General features: G+C 50.9%; 7 protein-coding genes across 7 annotated transcripts; 4 read left to right on the top strand and 3 right to left on the bottom strand.

The window, feature by feature from the left end:
* Window positions 1-88: 88 nt before the first annotated feature.
* On the bottom strand, window positions 89-4,921 carry SCP_0509030 (hypothetical protein; the record flags this gene model as incomplete). The annotated part of the gene is made up of 8 exons (XM_027758958.1): window positions 89-211; window positions 264-936; window positions 989-3,072; window positions 3,135-3,555; window positions 3,609-4,408; window positions 4,476-4,509; window positions 4,563-4,729; window positions 4,790-4,921. 8 exons carry the CDS (start codon window positions 4,919-4,921, stop codon window positions 89-91), a joined length of 4,434 nt encoding a protein of 1,477 aa, XP_027614759.1.
* A 477-nt stretch (window positions 4,922-5,398) lies between these two features.
* SCP_0509040 (U6 snRNA-associated Sm-like protein) lies at window positions 5,399-5,926 on the top strand (the record flags this gene model as incomplete). The annotated part of the gene is made up of 4 exons (XM_027758959.1): window positions 5,399-5,426; window positions 5,495-5,535; window positions 5,645-5,772; window positions 5,836-5,926. 4 exons carry the CDS (start codon window positions 5,399-5,401, stop codon window positions 5,924-5,926), a joined length of 288 nt encoding a protein of 95 aa, XP_027614760.1.
* A 508-nt stretch (window positions 5,927-6,434) lies between these two features.
* On the bottom strand, window positions 6,435-7,373 carry SCP_0509050 (predicted protein; the record flags this gene model as incomplete). Its single annotated transcript, XM_027758960.1, has 2 exons — window positions 6,435-6,546; window positions 6,754-7,373. 2 exons carry the CDS (start codon window positions 7,371-7,373, stop codon window positions 6,435-6,437), a joined length of 732 nt encoding a protein of 243 aa, XP_027614761.1.
* Window positions 7,374-8,568: 1,195 nt separating this feature from the next.
* SCP_0509060 (Probable exopolygalacturonase) lies at window positions 8,569-10,592 on the top strand (the record flags this gene model as incomplete). Its single annotated transcript, XM_027758961.1, has 15 exons — window positions 8,569-8,803; window positions 8,865-8,928; window positions 8,986-9,088; window positions 9,143-9,259; window positions 9,322-9,327; window positions 9,382-9,422; window positions 9,481-9,524; window positions 9,581-9,655; window positions 9,717-9,784; window positions 9,857-9,965; window positions 10,020-10,079; window positions 10,136-10,170; window positions 10,227-10,293; window positions 10,345-10,505; window positions 10,563-10,592. The coding sequence occupies 15 exons, from the start codon at window positions 8,569-8,571 to the stop codon at window positions 10,590-10,592; spliced, it is 1,215 nt and encodes a 404-aa protein (XP_027614762.1).
* A 1,460-nt stretch (window positions 10,593-12,052) lies between these two features.
* On the top strand, window positions 12,053-12,436 carry SCP_0509070 (hypothetical protein; the record flags this gene model as incomplete). Its single annotated transcript, XM_027758962.1, has 1 exon — window positions 12,053-12,436. The coding sequence occupies one exon, from the start codon at window positions 12,053-12,055 to the stop codon at window positions 12,434-12,436; it is 384 nt and encodes a 127-aa protein (XP_027614763.1).
* A 985-nt stretch (window positions 12,437-13,421) lies between these two features.
* On the top strand, window positions 13,422-13,879 carry SCP_0509080 (Fusaric acid biosynthesis protein; the record flags this gene model as incomplete). Its single annotated transcript, XM_027758963.1, has 3 exons — window positions 13,422-13,551; window positions 13,619-13,767; window positions 13,826-13,879. 3 exons carry the CDS (start codon window positions 13,422-13,424, stop codon window positions 13,877-13,879), a joined length of 333 nt encoding a protein of 110 aa, XP_027614764.1.
* Window positions 13,880-15,886: 2,007 nt separating this feature from the next.
* Window positions 15,887-16,750, bottom strand: SCP_0509090 (hypothetical protein; the record flags this gene model as incomplete). The annotated part of the gene is made up of 2 exons (XM_027758964.1): window positions 15,887-16,545; window positions 16,603-16,750. 2 exons carry the CDS (start codon window positions 16,748-16,750, stop codon window positions 15,887-15,889), a joined length of 807 nt encoding a protein of 268 aa, XP_027614765.1.
* Between the last annotated feature and the right edge of the window lie 1,475 nt (window positions 16,751-18,225).

The following is an 18,225-nucleotide window of genomic DNA, read 5'->3' on the forward strand; positions in this document are numbered from 1 at the left end:
TCAATAAGTCAGGATACCTCCTAGATAATAGTATCGATGAGCGTCGCAGATATAACCACATATATAACCTGAAAGAAGATCCTATGACTTACTTGGCAATCTGTGAGAGCGGCCGGAAGACGCAAGTCCTTCTTCTTCCCTTGCGAAGAGGGAGATAGCGCGCACTTGGGTCCAGAATCATAAGATACTGTCCGGATACAACCATCACAACCTTCAAAATTTGTGAATGACTAAGAGATATAATTTGGGTAAAGCAGACAAACCTCCGAAAAATGATACATTGCTAGTGCTCCAAGGCCGAACCTACCGATACTGTCAGGATTTTCGCTCTTCCCTCCGATCCCGATGGAGCGAAAACCATCGAAGTCTTCTTGGGAAAAAGTACCGTCGTTATGCAAGACGATTGATGGAGCTCGCTGGAATCGCGCCATGTCTAGAGTCAAGATTGAATTAGAATCGAACGATCGTTCGTCCAATAGAACCGACACAGAAGATGCGCCTGCATCAGATGCGTTGGCCATTATCTCGTTGAATGAGTACTTGATGTCGTAATCATGCAGGACGCTGCTGATGCGGGTTCTCAGTTCCTCCCTCATTTCGACGTCATCCTCATCCTCATCTTCGTCCTCTCCAAGCTGTAAGCCACTCAGAAATCGCAGGCATAGATCAACTGCTAGCAATCTTGAGACACTTGGATGAGTCGGAAAGCCATGCTCAGGCACAAAGCTTTGGCCGCACTTCAGGTCATCATAGTACACGTCATGGTACGGACGGAGATGTCCAAGGTGATCCGGGACAAGAATGCAGTTTGTAGTATCAACTTGGGCCCCATGCTTCGTGTGACACGAGATCTCTTCCAATAGCTCAATAATATTGTGGATAGTCTGTTTAGTTTCTGAAGGAGCGAGCTCGACGAGGAGGCTCTCCAGCGATGGACTAACGAACGATGAGTCTGACAGAATCGTAATGGCGGATGGCAGCTACTCACCGATCCACACAGCCCATGTGACGTAGAAATTCGCCACAAGTGCCAGTTGCGAGATTCCGAGGCAAGCTACGGAACGATGCGCCGATTCTTGCATCCCGTGCCAACAGCGCCTGCCGTGTCAAGAGCAAATGATCTGACGACAACGGAATCCATGGACAATCCAAAACAATGTCCTTCAACACTGCGATGTCCTCGTTAGTCATCACACCCTTCTTCCACTGATCGGCCATATAGCTTATGAGACCAGCTAGTCTTTCCCCGCGACACGCAATTGTCTCCGCACCCAGAGTGGACGACAACTGTGAATGTATCACATCAAAGGGAAGAGCGTTGGACCAGCCTAGCGCTGATCGAATGTCCGGGTGAGCAATGTTGACTTCCATGACGGACAAGACCATGTCGAATAGGTACACATCCGAATCTCTGTCCCGACACCGGGTACGACAACAAAGGCTTCCGCCATCGGTCGGCAACCACTTATCATGGGAAACAAGACAGCTAGCAAACGATGAACACCAGGCTTGATCGAGCAGTCGTAGGAGGCTCTTCGCGCGAGTTGCAGCAAGTTGTGTACTGTTCAAACTTGAAATGGACTTTATGCACTCCGACACCATGCCTGGGTCTAGCTTGGATTTAAAGAAATCCTGTGCCTGCATCATACTAAGAAACCGTCCAGACTCGAACATCCCCGAAGGGAACTTGGCATCGTGCTCCGAGAAAAGAGTGGCAATGTCGGACTGTGGATCGATGATGTCGGTCGGAGTAAATCGCCCTATGCCTCCACGGACTGGTATGAACTTGGTGCGCTTTAAACAATCTATGGCGCTCTGTGAGAGATCGAGCAGACGAGGGATAATCCTTGAGATCAGCCCGTCCAGTAGCTTGAGAGGCTGCGTGCCTAGATGGGGTATAGCCAGCTCCAGGACTTTGAGCTCGTTACACGCGCGAGCAGCTGCATTTTCCTCGAGGCTCGACGCAAGAAGATGAGTCTCCGGCGCAAGCTCAATGAACGTGGTCGTCCGTTGAAACTTGGGCAGAGGACAGTCATCAGCTACGTCGGGCTGCAAGAAAATAAGATCGCCTGTCGCAGGACCGAGTGTTGATATAGCCATTATCTCACTAGGTGAGCTGGGGCAGACGCGGATGGGAAAGACAGGGAGTAGCATCATTTTCGCTCGCTCAGTTTTATTCAGTTTCGTAGGGTGGATTTGCAAACATTCCACAAGGAATCCCTGAAGAAGCTTAGACGATCCCCGGTCAAGTCGAAGCACAAGCGAAGCGTCGATGTTATTCAGCATGAATGAGATGTCATGAGAAGATACCGCAATGTTTGCGTCGCTCAAGATGGAGACACCGGAAGATTGAGCCACCAACGGGTCGAGAAAGCAGATCCCAATCGACGTGAGGATGCTCATGGTCTCGATACCAACGTCACCAGGAAGCGATATTCCACTTTGTACCGTACGAAGGAGTCCTGCACTTGTAGGGAGTAAATGCAAGCGGCCGATAGTAGGAATAAGATCCTTCCGAGGAGTCTCAAGACGCTTCTTCCCCTTGGTCTTGCCATTGTATGCACGAGGTGTGGCCTTCTGTGAGGCCGAGCCTTGATTCGTCTTTCCGGACGAACTCAAGTCTCTTCTGCCGTTCAGCCATGCCCAGAAGCGAATGTACCAATCCCACGCAACTGGAGAATCGCTTATTGGTACCGCTTCCGCTTCAGGGTCCAGACGGCCAAACATTGAGAACAGAAACTTGTGCACTGTCTCCGCACCAAGATCCGCAACGTTGAGATATTGCAAAGCACTAGAACAATATAGCGCATGTCTGGCCTCTGGTGACATTGATGACAACGCGATCATTTCAGGCTCACACTCCCCGAAAAGAGTAGCCTCTTCGTCTGTCACCATGATGAGTTTGTGACGGCCTAGTGTAGCCTTGGAAAGCGCCGTCCAGGACCCGCGAACAAGCGGGATGATGGGAAGATGGACTACAGAGTCCAGATCGGGCGGAGATGGCACAAGAAAATAATCCAAAATGATGTTCTTGTCTTTGTCAGAGCATGCCGCCAATTCGGAGGTGCGACACTGGACGAGATACAAAATAGTCAGTGGGTCTCCAGCGAACATGGATTAATCAAGATGCATACCAATAACTTTGCGTGTACGACTTTGCGAGACAGAATAGCACACTGCAAGGCTAATCCAGTGTCATTTAACAGCTGATAGATGTGGAGAGGCGGCTGAACAATGTAAATTCCAGCGCGTGTCAACGCGGACAGCAATGCCACGTCTTGATCCGGTTCAGCAAATACCACAGAAGATGATGAGACATATGTGCGTTCCGACATTGTTGGAAAAACAGGAAGATCGCGATGGATGACCTGAATGAGCATCTTCACAAGCATGTTGCCCCAGTAGACATCCCCCGCCTGTTCTGCCGACAGGCTAGGAGGCCACGCCGACCAGGCATCCTCGATTCCGTCTTCGTATATGAGCGTATTCAACATGTTCGCCCAAGTGGTAGGCGCGAACTCCTCGAACAGGATGCGGTTCCATACGGCGAGGAACCTGGGAAAGCACTGATATCAGTAGTGAGGCGATATAGGGTCTCAATGACTGACCTCTCGCGAGCCTTCACTCCAATTCCCATCTCCTTCTCGTTGCGCAGACACTGCCGATCGGGCGTTAGAGCGAATATGGCATGCATATGCGCGGGAAAGTTGGTGACGATAGGTAAAGGCAGAAGGGTGAAAAGTCGTCCATCTAACTTTTCCTCTTTGAGCGGAATCGCGAAGGCTACGTGGGCAAACAGTTTGTCTTCCTTGAGCTGCTCCCCAACATCGTACGAGAGACGAGCGCTCATGATTTTCGACGTCTCAATGGGGCTGCTGCACGAATGGCAGATCCGCCAAACGCACGCGGTGACGACGTCGTGAACGCGAGTAGTGATGGGGCATATGAACGCACTGGCGCTTGCGGCCCGGCGAGACGATGAGCGTCGCGCAGAGATGGTAGGATCGGTGATCTTGACTTCCGCAAGAAATACGTCCTGGCCTTCGGGCGTGACCTCCCGCAGCTGGATAGAAGTCACATGCTGCAAAAACAGTAAAGCAACACCCAGTTCGTTCACAATGAACTGCTCGAAGAACTGTTTCATGTCTTCGATGTGCATACTTGTCGACTTGATTCTGCTTTTATCTGCTTGCAGATCGGTACGCAGGGGGAGCCGTACAATCGTGCTATCAACGCAAGCATCTAACATCGGAACCGCAGAGTCAAAGGCTGCCAGTTGGTCGCAATATTTCGACCCGTCTTGTTGTATGTTGATCTGGACACCCCCTTTGATAGAACCGGAAAATTCTTCGTGAGGGTCAAAAATAACCAACTTATTGCCGGACAAGACATGCGGGTTGTCTGTGACCTATGTAGCAATAGACGTTGAGTCAGACATAGAATAGGACAAGATACAGATACTTCACATGATAAACCGCCCTAAATCCCAGGCCATACTTGCCAGTTTTCCTGTTCAAAGTGTTATCGAGCACATGTGCGGCATACAAAAGCAAAATACTAACGTTTCGTCTGCCGTCTTGTTGGATCCTCGAATGGTGCTGAGCGCTGCCCAGTCGCTATCTTTGAAAACGCTGTCATTCCATGCCAGCAACGCGGGGCCTTGAGTATCCTTCAGGACGGGATCGATCACAGAGTCCTTGCTGTGAGTGCGAGTATCAAGTACGTAAATCTGGCATTCGAACAACGGCTCAACAGATTACTCCTAATTATACCAGCATGAGGAACTCACCTGTGTTGATGCACCGGCATCGTCAGAGTTTTGCAGCAATTCTCGTAAAATAGAATTGCCGGGGTAACTGTCGAGAATTCCTTTGATGGAAGACGCGACGTCGACGTGTTCTCTGAAATTCTCTGGCATCATGCGAAACAGTGGGCAAAGTTCGTGGTCAACGAGCTCGAGCAGGAAAGGGGTGCTACCCCTGCCCCTGGACGTTGGTCGGACGTTCAAAAGATCCCGGAACACCCAAACCAAGAAAGAACGGTCCTTCTTAGGACTTCAATATGAGATGTACTAGTATCTTTATTCTACTTTCTTCTGTCCTGCGCATAGTCACGGTGCTGAAGAGCTTGAGGTCTCTTCACACCCGACTGCGTGGACTTAGTCAGTCATGTCGTCCGACAAAGCATAACAATTTTTACATACCTTTGCCCAAATGCCATACATCTTGTAGATGGTGAAAACAATTTTGACTGGATTCGATACAATAGAACCCTGGTTTAGAAAAGAACATGTAGGATTACGTAACCCATCACTTGCGCCACAACACCTTCAGGCGCTTACTGCACTAAACTCTAGCTGCTCCTTCTCCTGGTTGAGTGCTAGTGGGCGTATTCAACGATGGCTAGCCTCCAGGGCTACGTCGACCGTGAGCTTTCGGCCTCAATTCAGCGTCCTGACTCGGAAATCTAATCTTTTCGTGTTGGCACCATTCAGATCGAGTTCTTCTCATCCTTCAGGACGGACGTGCCATCGTGGTATGTCCTGCTATGGTCGAGCACTTTGTGTCTGTTTAGTTACTGATATTCCTCGTTTGTCGTTTTAACGTTGCTGCACGGATGATCTTCCGGCGTGCTTCACCTCCAGGGCGTAATGGCGGGCTACGACCAAAAATCGAACGTCGTCCTCTCCGACTCGAAGGAGCGCGTATACAGCATTGAAGAAGGCGTCGAGGAGATTCCGCTGGGTCTCTACCTTGTGAAGGGTGACCAAATGTGCGTAATGAGCCACCGCCACATTTGTGTGCGATAAACTTACACTTTACACTGTCCTTGCAGTGTCCTCATCGGTGAGCTCGACGATGCGATCGAACAGACGGTCGATCTGTCGACGATCCGTGCGGAGCCGCTCCCTCCCATTCGATATTGACGACGGCTGGAGAACCAGGTTACAATTATCTGCTCCACGTCCGTGCTCTCAGGCAAATCGTCCGTTGCGCCTCACGAGCATACCGGGTCCGCTCCCAGCTTGAGTCGTGAATGTCGACGCGCGGTGCAAACCTTTTGCCTATTGCTCAGTCGATTATACCACTGAGGCCTGATATCTGGGGGCATGCTGATGAGAGTTCCCGTACGACTGTGGAATGCGGGCGTCGAAAATGTACGTTATGGACTGACCAGTAATGTGATGCACGCAGATAGGCAACTTCAAGCTTCGACATCAAGATGTCTTTGGTTGAGCTGATAGTATTAAGAATCACATATTATCGCCGACGTTCGGAACTCTTCCTTTGTCTGCAATGTCACATTCTTGGGTAAGCGGCATTCCAACAGTCGAAATTGAAGAATTCAATATTGCTTGTTTACTCTGAATGATACATACAAGCACCGTAATTCTCTGATCCAGTTCATCTCCGTCATGGTTCCACTTTTGTCCATCACAATTCTTCCTCGCCACTGATCGGCCAAAAACTCTCCTCGAGCTCAATGACACGCGCCCATATCTGCTCTGCGCGAGCGCAGGCTTCAGATCCAGGCTGAATGTTCAAGCTGGTATGCCACAAACAGGCCAGATGAGAATGACATTTGATTCGAAAGAGTTAGCAAGATGCAGGAGACGGTGAAGGTTCGTGGCGGTGAAGATGTCAAGGATATAATGATAATGGCATGGCACCGAGGTAAGGAAGGAGGAACGTTAACACAACCGCAGCAAATGCGCCAAGAGTATATTCAAATTGAGATTGAACCCAAACTCACCTATTCACAACGTCTGCGAGATCGTCCACGAAACCGACGAACTCAAGGTTCGTCCAGTTGGCGACGAGCGCAGAGACAGCAGGCGCAGTTGCACCAGAGCTCGAGCCTGGCGAAAGCGACCCGACGTACTTCCAAGCATCCAAGTACACCCGTTCCATTGCCCACAGGAACACCAGCCCATCCTCAATCCCTCCCGCACTCACTCGCACCATCTCCGCGGTGTAGTCTCGCGTTGCCTTGCGCTCCCTCCATCCTTCGAGCGGCAACTCCCACTTCTCCGCGGTCTCGCCGAAGAACTTTACCTCGCGCACGACGTTCTCGAGTGCAGCACTGAGGATCTGCACGATCCGCTGATTTGCACGTTCCTGAGGCGAATTGAGCGCATGTAGAGAGGAGAATGGTACCGCGGCAAGAAGTCGGCCGATGAAGGCTGGATAGGCATGTGCGGCGTAAATGCGGTCCTGAGAGAGGTAGAGCGCGAGGAGCGCTGGAGGAAGTGTGCCATGACCGGCGGCGACGAGAAAAGGGTGCTTTGTGGCAGTAGAATAAGGACGCGGGGTCGAGGACGATACTAGGTGGGTGGTAAGTGTCTCATTAGTCGATGTAACCGTCGTCGCCATCGTTGAGTACGATGAACTCGGACGGAGCGGATGAGGTGAATAGGCGCCGAAGGACAGACTTCATACACCGGGTCGCAAGCTTGCCCTGCTCAATTCATGTTTTCTCAAAGCACTTGTTCATCGCAAGTCGATCGCCGCCCATGATTTGTCAAATTTGCTACGCCGCCTATATCAACAACTGTAAGGCGCAGCCGCTGACCCGACGCTTATCGACGTTGCAATCTAGGGCCAGCAAAGGGACAGTTCAGTCGTCGTTTTCTGCGTGCATCCATCGGGGTCATTGCAGGGACGGACAGAACGAGCATATGCTAATGATTGGGATCCTCGCCTGCCGTTGCACAGTTAAGAAGACCCGATCTTCTGGGCCTACTCATCGCTGCGTGCATGTAAGCTGTTTTCGAGTGAGTGCTCTTGAACACGATACCTTCTGAACTTACGATGTACTTGTGTTGTGGAACATCACATAACGACACGCAAACATAGACTGCCACCGAAGTCATATCGGCCTACCGGACGTATGGCATTTACGAGCCATCTCCCATACTTTCCTGAGGTACCAACCCGACACCGTCAATTTCTCACTTCCCAGATGCTCCGCATGCTCATAACATGCAACATCATCTCACGTTCGGTTAGCCAATACAGTATCGTAATCAATCCCAACTTCTTTACTTCTGGTGAGTCTAACATTTTCTTCGACGTGCTTGGACTGTCGCATATTTATAACTGCGTTTCGTCGATATAGCGCAGGTTCGCGGTCATCTCCGAGTCTCATGCTTTCGTGCTCAATGGTTGTCGGTATGGTTTATTCGCATAGCTGGACTGCGTCCTGTCTTCTCGAGTCTTCCGAGCATATTCCGCTGGTACGAATCGCCCAGCGGGCCGCCTGGGACCGCCGTTTGACAGCTTTTTCTCGCGTTCTGTATTTGATCGGCCCATTACGCCCACGTGACGGCGACTGCGGCTGTGACGCGAACCCAAAACACTCCAGCCTTCTGACCACAAATCTCTGTTCTACGCGAAGTCTCCGGTCTTCTGCGCATCTCGGCGGGCCGTTCAGGAGCGAGTGACCCGCAGTTCCAGGTGACGCCGTGTGACGCCATGACCAGACAGGCATAAATGCGCGCGCTCGAAGCGGGTTCAAGTCGAGTCTCTTTTCAGTGCTTTTGCATCGACCCTTGTTTGTGCCTTCGATATGTTTGTGTCACTGTACTTGACGGTGCTTGGATCGCTGGTGACTGTGGCCCTCGCACAGAAAGTCTGCGAGGTTGTTCCGTTGGGCGGCAACGAGGATGATGGGCCTGCGATCAACAGCGCATTCGAGGATTGCTCGCAGAACGCCACGGTGGTCCTCGACCAATATTATTCTGTTGATAGCTTGCTCTACACTGCAAACCTGAGCAATGTCACTATCGTGCTAAGCGGCACAGGTCAGCTTCTTGCCTAGATACCTGTATGTTCCGCTGCATGTTCATTTCCCGTCTTTCGTAGTGCAATACACTCCCGACATCGCGAAGTGGTCCCCTGGTAGTTACTACATGACATACCAAAATGCGTGCGTATTGTGCATCCTGTCTTGCTACGCTCTAGATATGGATAACTACTATCGTAGAACCACCTTCTGGTTCCTCTCAGGAACCAACATCCACATGTACGGCGGTGGTACAATTGACGGCAACGGCCAAGTGTGGTATGATACTCTGAACGAAACTTCGGTTTGTCTTTTGGCGGGTGCTGCGCAGCTCGCTGATGACTGAAGTTTGACCTAGAATGCGGGAACTGCAGGCGGCTCGTCGATTACTTTCGCCCGCCCGGTTCCGCTTACGGTGGGCAATGCATCGCATGTCCTCATTGAAAACATCACCGAAATAAACTCTCCGTTCTGGGTAAGCACCACCGGTGATCACCTGTTATTTGAGTCGGCTGATCGAATCTATGTATCGTGAAGAACAATGTAAGGCATCTTCTGAACGACTGCACCACCGCGCGTTGAACTCGGATATTGCAGTTCGTCTTCCAAAGCACCAATGTCACATACAGGAACATCCAGTTCGTGTTTTAGGACTTTTTAGCTTGAGCACGCGTACTCACTCTAGACGGGGTGCAGTATAAACGCCACATCATACTCCAGCGCACCCGCAAAGAACACTGGTAAGCATAAACTATCTCTCTGTATAAAGTCTTGTCCACATGGAGATGACATACAGACGGATGGGACATCTACCGCTCCTCTGACGTGACTATAACGGATTCTGTCATCAATAACGATGACGACTGTGTGTGTGCGTATTCTACATTCATCCAGTCATCCTGACTGTCACCTGAAGTATTTTGCACGCGTAGCGTTGAAACCAAATAGCACAAACATCATAGTGAGCGACTTGTGGTGCAACGGCTCGCACGGCGTGTCTGTCGGTAGTCTTGGCCAGGCAAGTATTCACATGCGGTCCTTCGCGTATTGACGAAATAATCCTTCCCTTCAGTATGCTGGCGAGACGGATATTGTAGCTAATGTCACAGTTTTCAATATCACGATGCGATACGCGGAGAATGGCGCACGCATCAAGGTCTTTGGTGGCAGTCCGTACCTTAGTATGTCCTCTCTTCGCCACTCCAAAAGTTTCGCAAATTCACGCGCGGGCCCAGATAGCACAACTGGCGGCGGCACCGGTTATGTGAATAACATCACTTTCGAAGACTTCGCTGGTGAGTATTAAGTGCCTTGTTTGCACCACCGTCCAAGGATTTATCTTCGTACGCAGTGTATCATGTGGACAACCCCATTCTGATCAATCAGGTGTGTCTCGTCGGTGTACTACTGCACGGACCGACTAACGACTTATCCAAATCTAGTGCTATTTCACCAACGCCAGCATCTGCCAGCAGTACCCTAGCAACTTGTCCATTTCAGACGTTCACTGTACGCTTCTTTCCCGTGGTCTGCTAGAACGCTGGCTAACGATGGGCGCAGATATTAACATCACGGGAACCTCCTCCGGCGCAGAGGGCACTGTCGTCGCCGATCTGGAATGCTCGGCCGAATGCCAGGACATCACCGCAGAGGGCACCAATTTGACCTCTCCCAGAGGAAATGCAACCTATATTTGCAAGAACATCGCCAGCGAGACCGAAGTTTGTTATTTCAGTTCCCATGGTCTCTAGAATGTGAGGCTAAATCGTCGTTCACAGCTCGATTTCGACTGCACGTCACCCAGCTAGGCGTCTTGCTGATGAGTCACTTACACACGTTCGACGAGTTGGTTCGTTTCAGTAATCAGGATCTGATGTGTAAGCTTGGTGCTTTCTGCGTACATGTATCATTAAGGATGACTGCGAATGACAAGTGATTTTTCCTTGACGTATTTCTCAGCCTCTAGAACTAGAACAAGTCTCGACAGTGCTGCTCCACCTGCCGTTGTCACTGTCGGGCGTCTCCGCTAGTCAGATCGATCGCATACCGTCCCCTTCCGTCCCGAGAAAGTTTGAGACTTTTGACTTCGACGATCTCCGAGATAATGATCTTTGGTGGACGCGAGATCCCTAACTGGCCAGGACAACCGATTTGGAATTGGCGCTAGTTGTGGTAAGGCTGCAGCCTGAACCTGCCGACTTCCCAGTTGACCTGGTCTGCCCTTCAGATGGAATACGCGGAGGATGATGTGGCTGTAACCCTCCGTGTTTCCACGTTCTCTCTTCCAGTGTTATCACTTTTCGCTGGTACTAGTCACCGTTCAAATGATGTCATTCTATTTCCGCCGCCAAATCACATATTAACTTCGTTAGAGCGCTGGAGTATTCGGTAAACAGTTTCCACGAACAGCTCTTCTGTACTTGCAGCCTCCGCTGTCAGAGATTACATTTATAGTAGACGCGTCGGGCATCTATCACGTGCTGTGAATTCCAAGTCACTTACTCGCAGCTGTACACTGTACAGTACAGTGTACTGAGAAATATCATGTCATCTGTGTGTCTCCAAGGTAATCCTCAAATCGAACCACTCAGGCTCAGCTATGAGTAAGGGAACTCCCGATTGTCTGTGTGGTAGAACTCGCAGGTAAGTACTTCCATCCACCTGCGATCGACGATTGCATTATCGCCGATGTCTTGTAGCGCACCTTTCTTCCCAGAAAGTAGCCGGAAAGGATTTTCTCAACAACGATGTGATCCTGGTGATCATATCCTACATCGAGCCCAAGAAGCCATGATAACTTACCGGACTGTCTACACTGTGGCCCTTCCACGGCTACTTTTAGACCTCCACTTTGATGAGAGATCGTCAAGCGTCAAGCGGCTGCCCAGTTATTGCAGATATATGCTTGCGGATCGCTCAGGCCGGATACCTCACTTGAAGAGATTATTTATCGCAGACGGCTCCTATATAGGCGAGGAATCTGCGAGCCTTCTTGGCAGAAGTCATTCTTCACGCCAGTTGTCTTCAAGAGCTAGGACTTGATTGCACCGACGGATTTTTAGAGTCCTATGCGCTCCTTGCGGATGCACTACGGATTCGTTCTGGGCTTCAATACATGTGATTGTTGTCCGCCGGACACGGGCACACCAACTGCTATCCGAATGACCAGCCGGCCCCAATTATTCAAGCTACAATTTCACTGCACCTCTCGCCTACATGCGGCTTAACCCACGGCCAACTGCTCGAACCCTTCGTCGAGTCTCTACAAATGGTGCACAATACCGTACAGGACAAGCTTGACTTCGGCGGATTCGTCTGGCCCCACGTGCGCATACTCAGTGTAGGATGTGAGGCTGACTTCACGCGGCTGTCGAAGGCATTCCCCGCTGTTCGCGATCTTAGCCTTACCCATTTCGTGGCTTCCTGTTTTACGGAGGACCGAGACAATACATGGGCGAATCTCGTTGATCAGCAGGCCTTTCGCATTGTGCCTCTTGCGTGCCACGCCCGTCGGCTCAGTTTGTACAAGCGGCAATTCCGAGTCTATCCGTATACCGCACACTGCATCGAGCTTTGCTCCCCGATTGTGGTGTCCTGCGGGATGGACGTGGAACTGCAGGACTGTTTCAGGATGATCTACTATCCGTTGTAACCTCGAGCTCTCAAATATTCTCTTATACAGAATATGTCTCTGTGTTCTGGAATCTTTCCCGCGACTACGACAGCTTGGAGTGACAATCATGGAGAAGAAACAACTCGGTGTTAGTGAAGGCGAGCCTCTCAGGTACGTTCGGGCAGTAATTTATACGTCTAGGCGCCCCTCGAGTACAGGCTGTCACGCAGAGGTTTTTACTTATTGCGAACCTTATAAGATGTTCACGGGAAGACGTGTCGATAGTACTGTAACTGGTCCTCGTTGCTTGCCGTGGATGATCCCCAGCACCTACGACGCGGTGCCTCACAAAGTTTCTGCTGTCGTCCTTAGTACTCTGGTTATCCTCAGTATCAGAAATGATACAATCATGTACTGATTGATCAGTACGGAGTTACACCACGGTCTCTGATCTTCTGATTTCTTCATGACATGTTCTGACGTCTTCTTGTATAGCTACCTGCAGAAGGGGATGCTTGCATCTGACAGTGTGAGTACTTTTAAAGTGTATGGGGATATGCTGCCAAGGATCCGTATGTTCAGCACGCGCTTTGCCCAAATAATGCTCTTACAGAACGACAGTATCAGATTATGCACCTTCCGAAAGCTGATGGTGCTGGCCTGTCATAGCTTGGCTATGAAGCCGATATGCCTCAATGTCTGTGTGCATCGGACGTGCACAGTGAGCGTACCTTCAATGGTAAATCCACGTCGCCGTCAACCGTTCATTCACCCTCGGGTCGCGAGGTTTCAGACCTGAACAGGTGTTCACAGTGCGTTTTAGCATCTCGGGCGGCCGCAAGCTATCGACGCCTCGTATTTGAAACTCTCGGGACCTTTGCTCGTTCTGCGTCAATGCTTCTCTGATGATTCATGATGCGGCATATTGCGATCCTTCACACGCTCGAACATATAAATTCAGCAGAGTCTCCCAGGCTACACCCAAAGACGCGGCCCATCCTTGGAATCTCTGCAATACTAAGCCATGTCCACCACCCACAAGTTTGCCATGTACGTCCTCGATGCATCCGACCCGGGCGCGTTCGAGCGCCGGCTGTTTCATATGAGCACACACAAGGAGAACGCAGCCGCGCTTGTCAAGAGGGGCATCCTCAGTGAGTCTCTCGAACATACCGACTCGCACTATCGTCTTCAGCCTCTTCGCTGACAATGCGGATCTAGCCTACGGTGGCCCGCTGCTCTCGTCCGAGTCCATCGTATCGCCGACCGCGGAAAAGAAGATGGTCGGGTCGTTGATGGTCTACGAAGCCGACAGCCTCGATGCGGCCAGGAAGGTCGTCGAGAGCGATCCTTTTTATACCAATGGGGTGGTGAGTACTCATGTGTTACGGCTTGTCGAGTTGAGAGTGATTGTTCTTTCGTGCACAGTGGGATAAGGAGAAGCTGCTCCTCTTTCCATTCGTACAAGCAGGCGCTCTGTGATATGATGCGCAGATGATATATTTACACTTTACTGGTGTACAATGAAGAAATTTCCCAGTGCCTTGTGGTATGTAAAGTATGTATATATGTCGTGCAATAATTCGCCAAGTAGTCAGGCAGTCACAATTAGATGTGGAGCTCCAAGAATTACTGCGACCATTCTTAAGTACATCTTTGAGCTGCTGGCTATCTTAACGTTTTACTCTTACTTCTGGAAACAGTCATTGGTGCATCTCTGAAGTCCCCACTGGCATTTCACACTAAGAGCTTCCATTGATATTTCCCTCGGGCTCTCCACTATCTCTCACCTTCCGCTCAAGTTCAACTGCAAGTGAGCACCATGCAAACTCGCCCACGAGACCCATGCAAGACATGCCAGCCCCAATTCACAATCGGTACAGCGGACTGAACTCATGTTTGAACTCGTAATTTAGGGCCTGTTCGGTAGCCAAGGAAGAATTTTCTCAATGACGTTCAGGCATTGGGATGAAACTCTTATGGTATAAGGCTGTAGTGCCGTGCAAGCACGGCAGGACCCGCTACCTGTAGGGTGAAGGAGAGGCGCGAGGAGATGAAGACATATATTCGGCGTATTAGAACGTGAGGAGATATAAGTACATTAACGTCGTACGTACGAGTATAATACAATGAATCTGGTAGGCAAAGCTTACATTTGGACCGGCAGAAGGTACGAGCGATACAGTAAAGCTGGCAGAAAATTTAAGTACAATGGATAGTGGGATGGTTACGTTGTGAATCAATCAGTCTGCGTTGGCTTTCTTGGGCGGAGAGGCATCGAACTCGGTGAATGCCACAGGAGGGTTGGAGGAGGTGGTGGTGGTGGTGTATTACCGGCATGGGTCCCAGTTAGGAACGCCGGGTTGTCACTGTAATAAGTACAAGCAAAGCCAGTAGTACTAATATGCTACGCAATGCTTAGTTTGCTATTACAGCAACGCATCGATAACCGGAGGAGTGGGCAGATGCGCAATTGATAGAACTGAGTGTGAGATGGGGAATGATGCAGAATTGATCGGATTCGGACTCGGAGACATCGATGACAGTGCCGATTTTTCCACCAAAGAATCAAACAGAATTAAGGCGGGAATTCCAAGATAATTGCCCAGAAGTGAGAAGGAAGGCATTTCAGTGCAACGAATATTATCAGCAAGCAGAGGGTTGGCGATAAATGCGGACAATTAATGCGAGCGATACGCAGAGTCGACGTGGAGGATGCGCGGCGAAAGATTCGGACGCTTAGTAAGGCTTACGAAGCATCCCACAGTTAGTAAAGCTTAGGAAGCATTTTGTAGACCTTTCAATCTTTTGTATAGTTTAGGACCTCCAAAACTGACAGTTTTTGGCGGGGCCCCTGCGTGACGAAAGATGCAGCAAGACCCACTACCAAAGGTAGCGGGAAAAAGACCTCTTGTTAGCTCTCATAACATAAATGTCAGCGGGTGAGTATCTCGATGCATCTCTGTACTGTGATTGCATAACCGATGTGATAGTGCACTGAACGAAGGGAGGAGCATGAAGGGTGTATTTCAATCGATTGTCTGACAATGCTATCCAGGAAATCATATCTCTGTCCCTTCATATTGACTGTGACACTTCTACATCTACTTTATGAGCCCGCTGAATGTCCAGCGCTTCCTCGAGGATCACAGATTCGTGCTCGCAGATCGCTTAAGATGCATTTCACCGAGGTTAAGTATCGCGCCCAGTTCTTATCCAAATGAGGAGCGGGCGGGCATATGGGTAGAGATCATCTTTTACGCTCCGATGGTGTATTAGCCAACTCACTTTGACCTTTTAGAGTGTCTCTGGGACTCCTCGTCCGTGAGTCGATAGTAGGTGTGCATTATTCATCGGCTCATAGTTAAATAACACTGAGACGTAACTGACAGATACTGCATAGTTACGATAACCAACTGCTCGTAACCTCACGCTCTCAAATATACCTTCACTGGACCAGGGTTCCCAGCAACGACGACGGAGAAGTGACTATATATGTCCTCCTTCTTGGGGCCCGAGCATCGCAGACACCGCAGACTTGATGGCCAGCTTCGATGTCTTCTCCTTATCTACACTAGTCTCGAGAAACGGGCTGATTGCCTCCAGCGTCTTCTTTGCCGCGTCGGCGCTGCTCCGCTGCCTCTGTTCCACCGCGACGGAGAATAATTGCTTGACAGCGCGCCGTTTCGCGTCTTCCCTATTGCTCGGCCTCTCGTTGTACTCGTCGATGTCCGTCTTTACCGATGCCGGAGCGTCCTCCGGCACTCTGCCCGCCTTGCCGAAGGTCCCGCGTAGGCCGTAGTCCCTCCCATGGTTCTTGGCCACTTTCACCTTCGTCTCGAGGTCCGAGAGGAACATCGCGCAGAACCGGTAACATTGGTACTCGACGGGACAGTCCGCCGAGGTGTCGCCTATCATATCAAAGACGGAGCACACGTCGGAGAGGGAGAAGACCGGTTTCGCGGGGCAGCGCATCGTCAGGATCTTGTGGAAGCTTAAAGGATCAAAGTTGCGCGGTGCGCGGCTGATCTGATCGTCGGTGGCCGTCGTCGACAGTCTTTCCCGCTTGTTTGTAATAGGCCGCCGCTCGACGCGCAGATACACCACCTTTTCCCCGTCGAAGATATCAAGAACCAGGAACTCGTGCCCTTTTCACCGCGCGTCAACGAACGGCGTTAATCCCAGGACGTATGTCCAACGCTTACCCAGAACAGTCCGCTCCTTGTAGTGCGTCGCTTTCACGAGCTTGTACTTACAGTTCTGCTGCTGATGCGATTGCACGTTTTCCGAGAACGTCCTCAGAGACAGCGAGGTTCCTTCAATGCAGTCAGAATGCAAGAGCACGGTGGCCATCGTGGTCTAGGGTAGAGGTTTGGGACCGAAACGTTGCAAATCTCGGCGGCCTTATGTCCTTGTTGTTTACACTGCGCCACACCACAATCCGCCACTCGCCACCAGAACGTTGCGGCCTGCGAGCTGGTTTCATTACTATAACGGCACTCACATTTCTGGTTCGCTGCGATAAGTCGTAACGCGAATATCCTGGAACATGGAATACGAAGCAGAATATCTTTCCACAATACTCAACGCACGGATCTCATCGGGCCACCGGGTCACCCAGCTGATCCGTCAAAAGTGAGGGCCTCGCTGGCTCCGGCGCACTCTTTCAGCTTGGGCTAAGTACGGTTTACTCTCCACGCAGTGCTGTGTCCTGCCTGCGGTTCCGTCACCAGTGGTGAGCGCACTTTACAAGTAACCATCACTGGATTAGATATCCGGCCAGATATCCGCGGGCTTAAGTGCCTTGCTGCTACTACCAGCCCTCTACGATACCGCGCCGGACTCTGCGCAAGCCCGAGTTATCGTTCCCTTCAAAGCCAACGTAGAACCCGACGAATCGTGGAAGAACCGTCGGGGCAGGCGGTGGGATACGAGCCTTCGCATATTCGGGCTCTCGTACCGCTCTTCGTCAATGCACAAGCCCTCAATCCTCGGTCGACACCCTGATCGTGAGCACACCTCTTTGCGTACTCTCTTTCTCTCTCTCCCTCTCTTCCTGCCCACTGGGCAAGCCAGCTCAGCCTTCAAATAACTCTCAGATGGGCCTACCTGCCGCATCTATTTACTTGCTCAGTCCGTTGTGGCATCCAAGCTCTGCTATCGTTCGTATCTCGCTAAGGCGGACTCTTCACAAGAAGTTAGAACACTGGATATCCGACTGGCCAATACCCGCCGTCTCTTCTTTTCTTGTCATCATTAATTACCGTGGCGCCGCCGGCTCTGCTCATACCGTTCAAGCTGGAAGTGATGACCCACACCATACTGGTAGTCGTATCAGCGACACTGCGCAAGTGCGAGTTTGACGTTCCCACCGAGCTGGACGCGGAACTCGACGAGTCATGGAAGACTAATCGACTCTGCACTCTGCACTCAAGCCCATGCCCAGACGTGAGATGAGTCTCCCGAAGACGACTGTCATGGCTCCCTGACGGTAATGTGAAATCAGCCTCAGGTCGTTCTCTGCACAGCTACGCCTACGATGATGGTCGATGTCCCAGTTCAGGCCTACTCATCTGCCGCATAATCTACCATTTCACCCTGAAGACGGAACGGTTGTCCCAACCGCAGAACTTGAACTCGGAGAGGCGAAGCGGTGGGATCCTCCGAGTGCAATTCGAACCTGAGCGCCGTCGAACATCCAGTGTCCATCGCGGCGCCCACCGCGAGGTCATCATAGCACGACACACCACACCATTCCATACCACAAACTCTACGCAATCAACCCTCCAACCTCACCCCTCCCCCCACCCGACACAGCGCCAACAGAA

Source organism: Sparassis crispa (assembly GCF_003851025.1).
Source record: "Sparassis crispa DNA, contig_000004F, whole genome shotgun sequence".
Lineage (NCBI taxonomy): Eukaryota > Fungi > Basidiomycota > Agaricomycetes > Polyporales > Sparassidaceae > Sparassis > Sparassis crispa.